The 12,241-nt window shown below is 32.5% G+C and overlaps 1 protein-coding gene across 1 annotated transcript; it reads left to right on the top strand.

Moving 5' to 3' along the window:
• The first annotated feature begins 6,204 nt into the window (after window positions 1-6,204).
• On the top strand, window positions 6,205-11,557 carry LOC111009594 (vacuole membrane protein KMS1). Its single transcript, XM_022282728.2, has 8 exons — window positions 6,205-6,597; window positions 7,155-7,366; window positions 7,716-7,794; window positions 8,020-8,307; window positions 9,213-9,370; window positions 10,380-10,496; window positions 10,762-10,941; window positions 11,078-11,557. Exons 1-8 carry the CDS (start codon window positions 6,537-6,539, stop codon window positions 11,252-11,254), a joined length of 1,272 nt encoding a protein of 423 aa, XP_022138420.2. The 5' UTR covers window positions 6,205-6,536; the 3' UTR covers window positions 11,255-11,557.
• Window positions 11,558-12,241: the final 684 nt, after the last annotated feature.

Raw genomic sequence — 12,241 nt, forward strand, 5'->3', positions numbered from 1 at the left:
AATGATGTAACTGTTGTTCTGTCAAAAAGAAAAAACATCATCCATCAATATTTTCAAATAAATAAAAAACACCCTATCCGAAAATCAACATCAAAATAATTGGTTGGTGATGGTGTTGGCTTGGCTTATCTCTGCTATGGAGACAAACAGATGATATGATCCAGAGTCTTACTTTTATTATTTTCTATTTTTGTTTGTTTACATCCGTTGAGGGTAAAAGTCGAGCAGATTGACATGATAGGGTTGAAGAGTGTCACCTAGTTGGGGACCACAAATTGAACCGGACGTGGGAGGATGCACCTGGGCACTTGCTGCACAGTACGGGAGATACGACTCACTCTGCACACGGCCGTCTGCAGGGGGGATATAGTGCCAGATTACAGCACTACCGCTACTCCTTAAGAATGTCACCAAAGAACCTGAATCTCGTAAGACAACGAGTCTTGCCTTGCCACTAACAGCTAGTGTCTTCTTAGATCGTTCTAGGGTGCCTATAAAAGGGAAAGAACCATAGGATAAATTAATAATATGTCGTTAATTTCCTAATTAAGGTGATGTCTGCTACATTTCTCGTTGATTACTAACTTGATCATCGAAGATCATTAGGCAAGGGTATCGCACTGGTGTCGATGGTCGTTGTTACAGATTTATTTGTCAAATGATAACTCATCTTGAAAGACATGTGGACCTCTTCGAAACTCGCCATTAACAATATATTTATAATTGAAGGCTCGTAAAAGTAGTATATTACTCTTAGAGATGGGTGTTTAAAAAAGTGTGTTATTTGAATGACAAAAAACAATACAAAAAAGTTTTCATTTTGATGATGAAATCAATATTGTATTTTAGAAAAGATCAAATTATAAAAAATGTACACAAAAATTCAACAAAGAGACAACTTTAAATCAAAGTGGATTTGGAGGTGATCAGAGAAGAGTGATTTTGAAAAAATAAAAATAAAAATTAAGAGGAATTGATTTTTTAAAATCACCGCTCAGGTGATACCTTAAAAATCAATTTTATATGATTTTATGTTTTTCTAAAATCAATTTTTTAATTTGTTAAACATGATCAATGGAAATGGAAGTAATTTTATCAAATGGCAAAAGTGATTTTATCCTACCAAAATTACTGTCAAACACACCCTAAATCAATCAAGTCGTACAAATGTCCAAACAAATACATCCAAAAAAAAAGCAAACCCAGCTATAAAAAACACTAATACAACTAATACTAAAATAAGAAAAATGTATTGTCTCGAAATTGAAATTTTAACTCATTCCATGGAAGTAAAAAAAAAAAAAAAATTGTTTTTAATAAATAAATAGTTATATTTTGATTTAGGGGTTCAAAAGTCTAAACATGCATGGTGGGGAGTGGGGTGTCTGAAATAGGACCATCTCTGCACATGGGTGGCCGTCATCCCTCCACGATATATAAAAATAATAATAATAATTTCTTAAAAATAATAAACAAATAAAAAAATTCTTCTTCTCACAATAAATCATCAACCTAATTTAATCGACTATTTAATACGACCGACACGACACGAGTATAGCTACTAACTGACCAATGTATAATCTACCTATCTAAAGATCAATACGAGGATCACTTAACTTAGAACTTTGAAAATTGGAGATTCGAATTTCTTCTTCTAAAAAATTGGAGGTTGGAATTTCTCTTTAGAACATGGAAGGAAAATCAAATTTCCCTTGAATTTAAAAAGAGCCTTGGAATTACGTTTTTTCTATATTGCCCTTAAAAAAAGTGTAGAACGGTTTGAAATGGGAGATTATTAGTTAAAAAAAATACAAAAAAATATATTATCTCCTCAAATTCATTCTTTTGCCCATTTTATATCTTTACCCCCTCTTCTTCGGATTTTGATATTCCTAAAACAAAATCAATTATTAAATATTACCAACTCAAACTAATTTAAAAAATAATATGGAATCGTCACTCTGTTTCTTTTTTTTCCCCTAATTACGTGGGTCAATTTTAAAGATTTGTACCCTAGATTTTATGATTTGACGACGATTTAGGATATGTTTGGGAGCGATTTTGGCATGCTCAAAATCACTCCTCTTTTACAAATTAAAATTTGATTTTAGCAAAGTTTGAAATCATTTTAAATTGATTTTGAAAAATCAATTATACTTAAATCTATTTTTTCAAAATCACATCCTTATTATTTAGAGGGGATCAAATCTTAAATTTTCCTATCCGATATATATTAATAAGAAAAAAATTTGACTCCTTAGAGTTAATAAATTTCAACTCTCTGAATCTCTAAAGAAAATGGATTAGAGGGAGAGATTTGAATGGGGAAGGGAAACGAATTTGAGACTTCAAATTAAAAAAAAAAAAAGGATTATTAATTATTGGTTTTAGTCATTAGTCCAGGTTTGATTGAAGAGAAAAATAGAGTGGATAATTAAATAGGAAGAAGAGAACATTGATTTATGGTGGCATATGTCGTTTCAATGAATTAAAAATACATTTTTTTTTAGAAATAGTTTACAAATTATAATATTTTATTAATTACTAACCAGTTATAATTTTAGTTTTGTTATATAAAAGTCTTATCTTCTTCTATATACACTAATGTAAGGAAAAAAAAGTTATAATTATTAGGGATAAAATGGAATGTGGTGTATAAAAAAGAGTTAATAATGAAAATATTTGTTTTCTGATCTGGATGGGCCTAGGCCCAAGTGCTGGTAAAAGACAATCCAGTATGGGCCTCTTGCAGATGTTGGTCATTGAAAATGATAATAATACTCTCACTCTGGCTACCATTTTGGGCCTCAGTTATGTCGGCCCATAAGTTCTAGGATTCAAAATCTTAGGTGGTCTAAATAATTTTTGCTCTAATATTTTGTGGAGTCAGTACTATAATGGTTATAATGAAGTGTTTTGTTGCTGTTAAGTATAGCAGAGAGTAGAATTTGTTATAGGAATTTATTAATATACTCGTGACGGCATAAGACGATGGGATTGGTTTGAACTTGTTATAAGTATAATTAGAGCCTCTCATGTGGTCCCCTTGCTCAGGGACGACAGTGCAAACATACTCGATATTGAATGAAAAATAGATCTTATTGATACGATGGTAGGGCAATGTTTCTCAAAGCTCTCCTTGTAAAAGGTGGGATTAATTCCTCTTAGAGGTATGCAATCTAACTAAATTCGGCTTGAAACCAATTTAGAGGTTTTGAGTGTATGTGACTAGTACTAGATCAGTACAAGGTGCAATGTTCTATTTGTAGGCCATCAAACTTTGATTGATTGGATATCCAATTCAGATCAATATCCAACTCTCTATCTCAGTCCAAAATCTTACATCAACACAACTTATAAACATGTTCAAAATACAAATAGTTATCTCAAATAAATGAATGAAATTTATGTTACTTTTCTATAATAGGATTGAGTGAAATTTGAAGTCAAACAAAATACAAGAATAAAACATTGAGAAAACAAAAAGATACCAACAATGTCATCGTCATAGTGTGAACAAATTATGCCACACAAAATCTCTCTCTCTCTTTTCTTTTTTGACAAATTCTACATGAAACCTTGAAATAGTCATTGGTTTCTTTTTTTCCTCTCTCTCTCTCTTCTTTATAAGAATTGAAGTATTGGATTTTATTTGCAGTACTATAGGCTTCCTTTTGGAGTTGGGTATTTCAAGTAGAAACGTAGAAGAAAACTACAATACTTGCAATATATTATAGGGATTATTCCTTTCCCTTCTCCTTTATCCCATATTGTCTTCTAACTTTTTTCCTCTTTGATTAAAGTGGTAAACAAAATCGCTTATGACATTAGTAACATACTTGCAATGTTATATATACGAAAACAAAATTTGTAAATGAGATACTTTATATCTACACATTAATTCATTGAAATAGAGAGCCAAAAATATATATATATATATATATATATATATATATATATATATATCATGTCATTGTTAAAAATTCATGTCATTTCTTTGTTTTTTGTTTCACCCAAAAGACCTTTTACCAATAGAGATAATTGTCAGCTCTTATATATCCATGATCATTCACTCTCCTAGTCAATGTGGAATTTTGTTTGATCTCCCTATACAAATCCAACAATCCTTCCCTCAAACAAAGTACCACTGAGCCTCCACTCAAGTAGTCACTCATCCATCTACTCTCGGAACCTGAATGATAGCTTGCTCATATCAAAGGTTTTCGTCATATCTCATAGAGCACACACACAGATTACACTATGACTACACCTTCCGAGACTCACCACTTCTTTGTTCAGCACCCGAGGATTCACCGACATGGCTAGGTTGTTAGACCATAACACCGATACCGCTTGTTAAGGACAACGGTACCCCCAATACCCCTAATATCCCACAATGGTATGATATTGTCCGCTTTGGATAGCTCTCGCGGCTTTGCTTTTGGTTCCACCTAAAAGACCTCATACCAATGGAGATAATTGTCCGCTTTAGGCATAGCCATCACGGCTTTGTTTTTTGTTTCACCTAAAAGACTCATATGAATGGAGATAATTATCCTCTCTTATATACCTACGTTCACTCCCTTACCTAGCCAATGTGTGACTTTGCTTTCACTCCCTATACAAACCTAACACTACTTCCTTGATATATGAAACAATAATACCATTTAAATTTTTAAAAAAATAAAAACTTGCGTTTATACATTTCTCGTTCTCAAGCTTTAGAATATTCCAAATGGTCTTGAAGTGCGATCCATAAAAATATCTGAAAATGGATAATACAACTTGACTTGTAAGCAATGTCATGGAATACAAAAGTAGAATTTTATTTCCCCTTAAATATTAAGTTGACCATAATAAATAGGAAATTTGAAAACGGTTTCCAAATATTGGATTTTAGATTTTTAGCCCTTTATTCCTTCCCTTCATGCTTATCTATACTTTTTGGAAAAAAAAAAAATAATAAAAAATAGTTTTAGGTATTTTTTAAAAAATTTAAAGTTACTCACAATCCAAACCACGTTGGGCCATGGAATTATTTTCATTTATTGGCTCATAGAAATTATACAAATATTATTGTAATCTAAAAACTTATTTTAAATTCACTCAGATTTTAAATATTAAATATCATAGGGCTCATTTGATAATTTTTCGTTTTTCATTTTTCTATTTTTTTTTGTTATCGAATGAAAATCAAAAGTTAGTTATTATACTTTTTTTTATTCATTTATTTCATGTAATTTTAAATGATTAATTTGATGAATATACATTAAAATTTTGTTCATCTTAATCTATGTACAATCAAAACGTCCGTTTTGGTATCTATGTTTTTTAAAAGTTAGTCTATATTTTTAAAATTCTAACATAAATTCTATACACAATAAGAACTTTTAATACAAAATTATTACTTCATTTCTCTTTCTTTTTTCTTTTTTAAAAATTTGACTACATTTAAGAAATGGTTGAGTATAGTATCAAGTTGAAATTGTGATAAAAAAAATGAGACAAAAAATAAAATAAATGAACTAAGATGATCATATTTTTTAAAAAAATTTAGAGGTTAAAAGAATTAAAATAGTATTTAAACCTATTTTAAAACACGTCATATTTAAAAGTAAAATTTTCATTAATCTATTGTAATAACTGTCTTTTAAAATTTAGTTTAATTCAAAGAGAAATTATACTAAATCTCATAAAATAAATATGTATTTATAAAAATATCCCTATCCCCTATTTTTAAAAAAGTGTCACAAAACTAATCGGCATATGGTTATATAAGTTTACAAATTATACTATTTTAGTAAAATTTTCAAACCTAATACAATATATATAAATACATAAATTTTTTTTACACTAATTTTGTAATTTTCTCCAATTCAAAAGGAGTGGTCTTTTAAGAATAATTAATGAAGTCGCGTGACTCGTGAGGTATAATTATTTGTAAATAAAAAACAAATAAACTCACTCGTAACTATGTCATGAGTAATTTGACAAACCAACTATTTTTCACAAAAACATTCGAAATAAAAAAATAATAAATTCTTAAACCACGAATATCTCTCTCCCGTTCCTTTGAATTATAAATAATTTTTTTTATCCCACAATGTTTATTATGGACGTATTTATCCCGTCATCATTAAATTATAAGAAGAAATCTTGATAAATTAATTTGATGAAAATTGGGGGAAAACGATTATTTATGTAAAACTTAAAATTAAAATTGAGGGTTCGATCTTGAGGGGGGAGAGAGAAGGAGCGATAAACTCTGCCGAGCGGATCTTCGACTCAAAAACTCCTTCGATTTTTCCCTTTCTCGGCCCTTTGTTTACCGATCCGCAACAATAGATGTTAATTTTCGAAATTTCTTTATCCCTTTTACGGTTTCGATTCCTGTCATGATTCTCGTCGATCTCTGATCTGCGTGCAAACATTTTTTTTTTTTCCAAACAAGAGATTAAGATTGAAAATCGAAGAATTTTTGTTTTCTTTCTCCGTTCTCTCGCTATCGATACGGTCTTATACTTGCGGTCACCGGAATGGGGACTTGTGAAGAAGCAGCTTCCATTGCTTCTCGTGATTCTGAAGTATCCCTCTCAGGCAAGTATTGCAGTCTCTCGTAATTGATCTTTTGTTCTGCCAAGCATTGATGTAATATGAATTGAAGAAAATTAGAGCGTTTTAATTTGGCACTGGCAGCTTGTTATAATCGTTTACTATTTTGTTGCCCGATGGATTTTGATGGTAAGACTTGTATCCGCGAGAAGGGAGCTTGCTGTTGGTATTCTAGCATTGGATTCTTTGTATTCTTTAGATTATTATTATCGTTGTCCATAAAGAGAGATTTGAGGTTGGGGATTGGCTGAAGTGGGTTAATGAAGTGATCCGTCATGGGCGACACTTGATTGGTGTACTGGAAAATTACAAACGAACGCGGAAATATGTATATTAGTTCCGGATCTATTGGAGTACCGAAAGTGAGATGCATTTGATTATTGCTTCTTTAGTTTGATTTATTTCTGAACATTTACCATTTTTCTCGTTGCTTTCACTTGACTTTTTATGGAACTAATGAGAACAAATATTGTCAAATTCATCCTCACTGGGGGTCATTCACATTGCATTTTGTTACCTGATGAAGTTGCAATAATTTGCAGAACTACGAACAAGGCACAAACAAGAACTTGACAATTTGACATTGGTGACTCAACCCTTCAAAACATTGAAGTTTTTCCTTTTGGGTGTTCTTCAATATAGTAAAAGCTCGATAGCATACATTTTATCGAAAGGTGGTTGGCTTTTGCTTTTAAACGTTATTATTGGAGCAGCCGGGATTCTGATTTTGAATATTGAAGGGCCACATGAGAAGGTATCCCAGCCTTTTTGAATTCATGTTAGTTCTGCATATTTGCCCATTTCAACAGTATGAGTGCATATGTATGTATCTGCAAACTTCATTTTGGTTAAACCAAGATAATCCTTTCGTGATGACATTTTAAAGTATCTTTGTGTTGTCCATTTAATTTGGTGGAACTCCTAACAAATGTTTTGATTGAATTTGGGAATTTGTCTTTTCATTAATTACCTTATTGCATTTTGTATCCAGGAAGTGAATTTATTTCTATTATTGGAATTGTTGTCCTTTTCCTTTTAATTTATCCATTGGCTTTCAGTTCTTGGGTTTCGTTTTGTCAAATAAATCTTCTTTTTTTTTGCAGCATGTTGAGGAGATTGTGAAATACTTTGACTACGGATTGTGGTGGGTGATCCTTGGAGTTGCTTCATCCATTGGTCTTGGTAATTAATGTTGTTTGATTTAAGTGATGGTTGGTAGTGATAATTATTGTTACTTCCTTGGAAGAGGCAATACTTTTCTGTGATATTTAGATTACTGCTTGCTGTAATCATCAGGATTGTACTTATTATGTGTTAATCTTGCATTGATAGGATGTGATGGAGCATCTAAATCGGCTCTGAAATTGTTATTTTATTTCACTGACACTCCCTATCATTTACTTTCAGGGTCTGGCCTGCATACTTTTGTCCTTTATCTGGGGCCTCATATTGGGTTTTTCACGATAAAGGCAGTGCAGTGTGGTCGAGTTGACTTAAAGAGTGCCCCTTATGACACAATACAATTAAAAAGAGGTCCATCATGGCTCGAGAAAGATTGCTCAGAATTTGGACCTCCAGTTTTTACATCGCGAGTCCCACTCAGCAGCATATTGCCAATGGTTCAGTTAGAGGCGATTCTGTGGGGTATTGGGACTGCCTTAGGAGAGCTTCCTCCTTATTTTATCTCAAGGGCAGGTATGAAAAATTTAGCGTTCACTAGCATTCGTCAGAAGTTATGATGTCATTTATTTTGTGAGACAACCATGATCATTTTGTATTCGTCTCTTATCAACTTTCTTAAGTGGGTGGAACTTATCTTTGTAATAACTGTTTGTGATGCTGAAAGAGAACATTTTATAAAAATGTTTCAATAGAAATTCTATCGTGGTCCTAATTGTCAATACTTTGTGATTTATTATTTTTCTAGTGATGTTTACACAATTCTTGATAATGGGAGTGATTTTGGTCATTCTTCTCGAATGATGTTAGATGATAACATAGAAGCATGATTGTGAAAAATGTATTGAAACTTTATGAACATATAAAATGCTTAGTTATGACTTTATTCTCTCGAATGATGTTAGTTATGACTTTATGCTTTAGTTTAGTTATGACTTGATGATAACATAGAAGCATGATCTTAAATGGTTGGGCTTTTTTCCGATCTTCTCTCAGTGGGAGATACAAATATCTCAATAATTAGTGATATGCTATCATAGGGTAGAGACTATTGGGCAAGACATTTGGCTTTGAGGACATAGTGTAGGTAGTTTTAGCTTATGATTGGCTATGGCTAATGTTACGCTTCTTTTGGAAACCATTCCTCTTGTCATAGATGATGATATAAAGGTATGATCGAGCAGAATGTGTTAGCAAACAGGAGCTTGCTCTAGTTTTTACTTTTGTACTTGGAAACTAGTGCTATGTTTAAGACCAACAATACCAAATCTGTTGTCTGAAATTGTGCAGTGGGAAACTAACATGTTCTAGGTCGGTTTTAATGCTTTGTTATGTTACAATACTTTTTCGGCATCGCTGCTGTGCTTTACATATCCCAAGCTTTCATCTTTTATGTTCAAATTTTATCTTCCATTGTGCAGCACGCCTTTCTGGTGGCAGATCAGAAGCAATGGAAGAACTAGATGCCTCTTCAAGGGAAACTAATGGATTCATCCCTAAACATTTGAATAGAATCAAGCGATGGTTCCTTTCACATGCTCAACATTTGAATTTCGTTACCATTTTACTGCTTGCTTCGGTTAGTTATGACTTTATTCTCTGAAATTACGAATATTTTATTTTCCTTTCTTTCATGTTTTTCTGCTAGCTTTTCCATTCGTTGATGGGGGTAACATTATTGGTGTGCTCATTTCACATGATTTTTTTCCCCCCAACTTAAGTTATGTTCATGACAGACTTGGTGGTCAGAGAGAGAGACATTGTAAATTAGATACATTTTGATGACAACCACCTCCCTAGGGTATTACATATCTTATTAGTTCTTCAACAGTTGTCTCATGGGAAAATTTCATGTCAGCTAAGCTTAATGCCCAAGGTTATACGGGATAAAAAACCTAATTTTCATTAGGTAGTTTTCCAATTAAATTTCTATTTTTCGGTTTTGGGCCTTTGGCCACTGATATTCAGAAAAATGGAAAAACTATGTGAAATGACCAAGACACAAAAATGTTAGATGGATCGTTAAGCTAGATGATTGCAATTTGCAGTTCATGTGCATTTTTCTCCAGTGTATATGCATATATAAAAAGCACAAATATTGCCAATAATTTTTCTTGAAGATACCTGTCAGCATGTTTACTTTTGATCTGCACATTTTTAGACAACTCCAGACCGGATGTAAAACCTTTACAATAAGGTAATTAGCGATGAGATTCTTCCTTATTTCTTGGTAGTTAGCAATAGGACAATTGAAATTTTATTATATAATTTGCTGAAATTCTGAATTGAGCAGAGGCAGATATCAAGGTTTTCTTTTGGGAGTCATCTATCTGAATAATAAGCAAATATATAGATAACTCTTTACAAGATCTGTTATATCCACTTTTACATTTAATTGCTACTGTGATTTTTCTGCATATCTAAATTTTATTTTCTTTATCTTCCAATATTTGGAGAAAAGGAAAGTATGCTAATGTCTGATGTTATGTTTGTTACTTAATAGTTTGTTATTTGATGCATATGATACATATCAGCATTATTAATATCATTTCTACGTTAGCTTCTTACCTTTGCTGGTTATCTTTCAGGTGCCGAATCCTTTGTTCGACTTAGCCGGCATTATGTGTGGGCAATTTGGAATTCCTTTCTGGGAATTCTTTTTTGCTACGCTGGTTGGAAAAGCAATAATTAAAACTCACATTCAGGTTTGTGAAGGTTCCATATTTTGTTGTTTAATATTATTTTGTCTAGCTGAGCAGTTATTATTTGCTATTCGCAAGGGGGCTAAATTATTAGACCATATGAAACAGGCATCAACAGGAAATTTATGGTTGTATCAACACTACGAAAATGGAAAACCAACCTAGAAACTTCTTCTACACTTTCTGAACGTTGAGCAATCCGTTGTAAATATTTAAGTGCCGTGTATGTTTTGATAAGTTACTGTTTTATTATATCCTTCTGGTGCAGACCATTTTCATCATTGCTGTTTGCAACAATCAACTTCTTGATTGGATAGAAAACGAATTAATATGGGTCCTCAGCTTTGTGCCTGGATTTTCATCTATCTTGCCGGGGCTGATTGCCAAGCTCAACTCAGTCAAAGCTAAGTATCTGAAAGCACCATCTCATGCGGCCGCTAATACCAAGGTATTACTCTCCCGTAATATTGCCTTATGAAAATTCTTTTACTTTGGTCTCTTGAGCATGTTTGCTGAAACCCATTGTTCACATTCTTCAGCTTATGCCTCTTTCCTTCTATTTTCCCTTCACTTCTAAACTTCAGGACAAGAAATGGGATTTCTCGGTTTCTTCCATCTGGAACACTATAGTATGGCTCATGATCATGAACTTCTCTATCAAGATTATGACTTCAACTGCCCAAAGGTACTTGAAGAAGCAGCAAGACGAGGAGCTCGCTGCCTTGACGAACAAAGTTCCTGCATCGGCATGCACAAATTAACCCGGTCTCCAATGTCTTCTCTCTTCTCACCCTTATAATTTACTAAGATTTAGCAAGCACCAGTTGTACGGATTCGAGTACTTGAGAAAATGTCTGGAGAAAGTCCTGTTAGAAAGCTCTTGTAGAATTAGGAAGGCATTTTGGAGAACAGCAAAGGTATATAACAAGGCTTATAAACCCTGTTCTGATTGGGGTGGGGAAGCATTGTTTTGGGTAATTATATTACTTTGCCCACTGTTAACCATTGGAAGGATACATTATTATTCATTCGTAATCCCAGACTCATTTACTTGAATAGTTGAATTATTATGGGTTTATCAATTTATTCCATCGTCAAGAATTGCCCAATTAAGAAATTTAGTAGTGGCTATAAAGTGGGCTTCTAATCTTGCTGTTTCATAGACAAACCACTAGAGACTGACAGCTTATTATTATTCAGACATTATTGTTTAATAGAATAAGGTTTTGATGATTCATTTTTATCTGGGAAAAATCCATGAAATCTGCAGTGATTCCAGGTTATTTCACGTGGGAAAGATCAAGAAAAGATGGCGATTCTGGCATTTTGTCTTATTATAAGTTATATTTGCTTTAACATTTGTCGTATTAAATTATTCATTAACTTATCATATGATATGGCCTTGGAGAAGATTTAATTATTTGGTTACGTGACACAGACATTATTATTATTTTAAAGACCTAAGTTTTAAATGGATTTGGAAGCGATGAAGCATATTTGGATTATTTATGGTCACCAAATCATGGCCTTGGATGACCAAAACCAGATGCTGTTTCTACACGTAATATATAAGATAATATAGATTAACAATATATCCTAAACGGCCATCAAGTGGACACGTAATCTCCAAACATCATTTTCTTTTTTATTTTCAAATTAGGAAAGTGAAAAAGCTAAACAAATTAATAATTCTTATGAGATGAGGTCTAATTTATTCAAACCAAATTGAAAATTTTAAAATCATAAAA

Source organism: Momordica charantia, assembly GCF_013281855.1.
Source record: "Momordica charantia cultivar OHB3-1 chromosome 7 unlocalized genomic scaffold, Mcharantia_2.0 BLBB01000007.1, whole genome shotgun sequence".
NCBI classification, from domain to species: Eukaryota; Viridiplantae; Streptophyta; class Magnoliopsida; order Cucurbitales; family Cucurbitaceae; genus Momordica; species Momordica charantia.

Bases quoted from the DNA above. Each gene is read 5' to 3' on its own strand.
- LOC111009594 (XM_022282728.2), top strand. From the start codon at position 6,537: ATGGGGACTTGTGAAGAAGCAGCTTCCATTGCTTCTCGTGATTCTGAA. The intron at 9,371-10,379 runs GTTAGTTATGAC...GTTATCTTTCAG, and splicing joins CCATTTTACTGCTTGCTTCG to GTGCCGAATCCTTTGTTCGA. The intron at 10,942-11,077 runs GTATTACTCTCC...TCTAAACTTCAG, and splicing joins ATGCGGCCGCTAATACCAAG to GACAAGAAATGGGATTTCTC.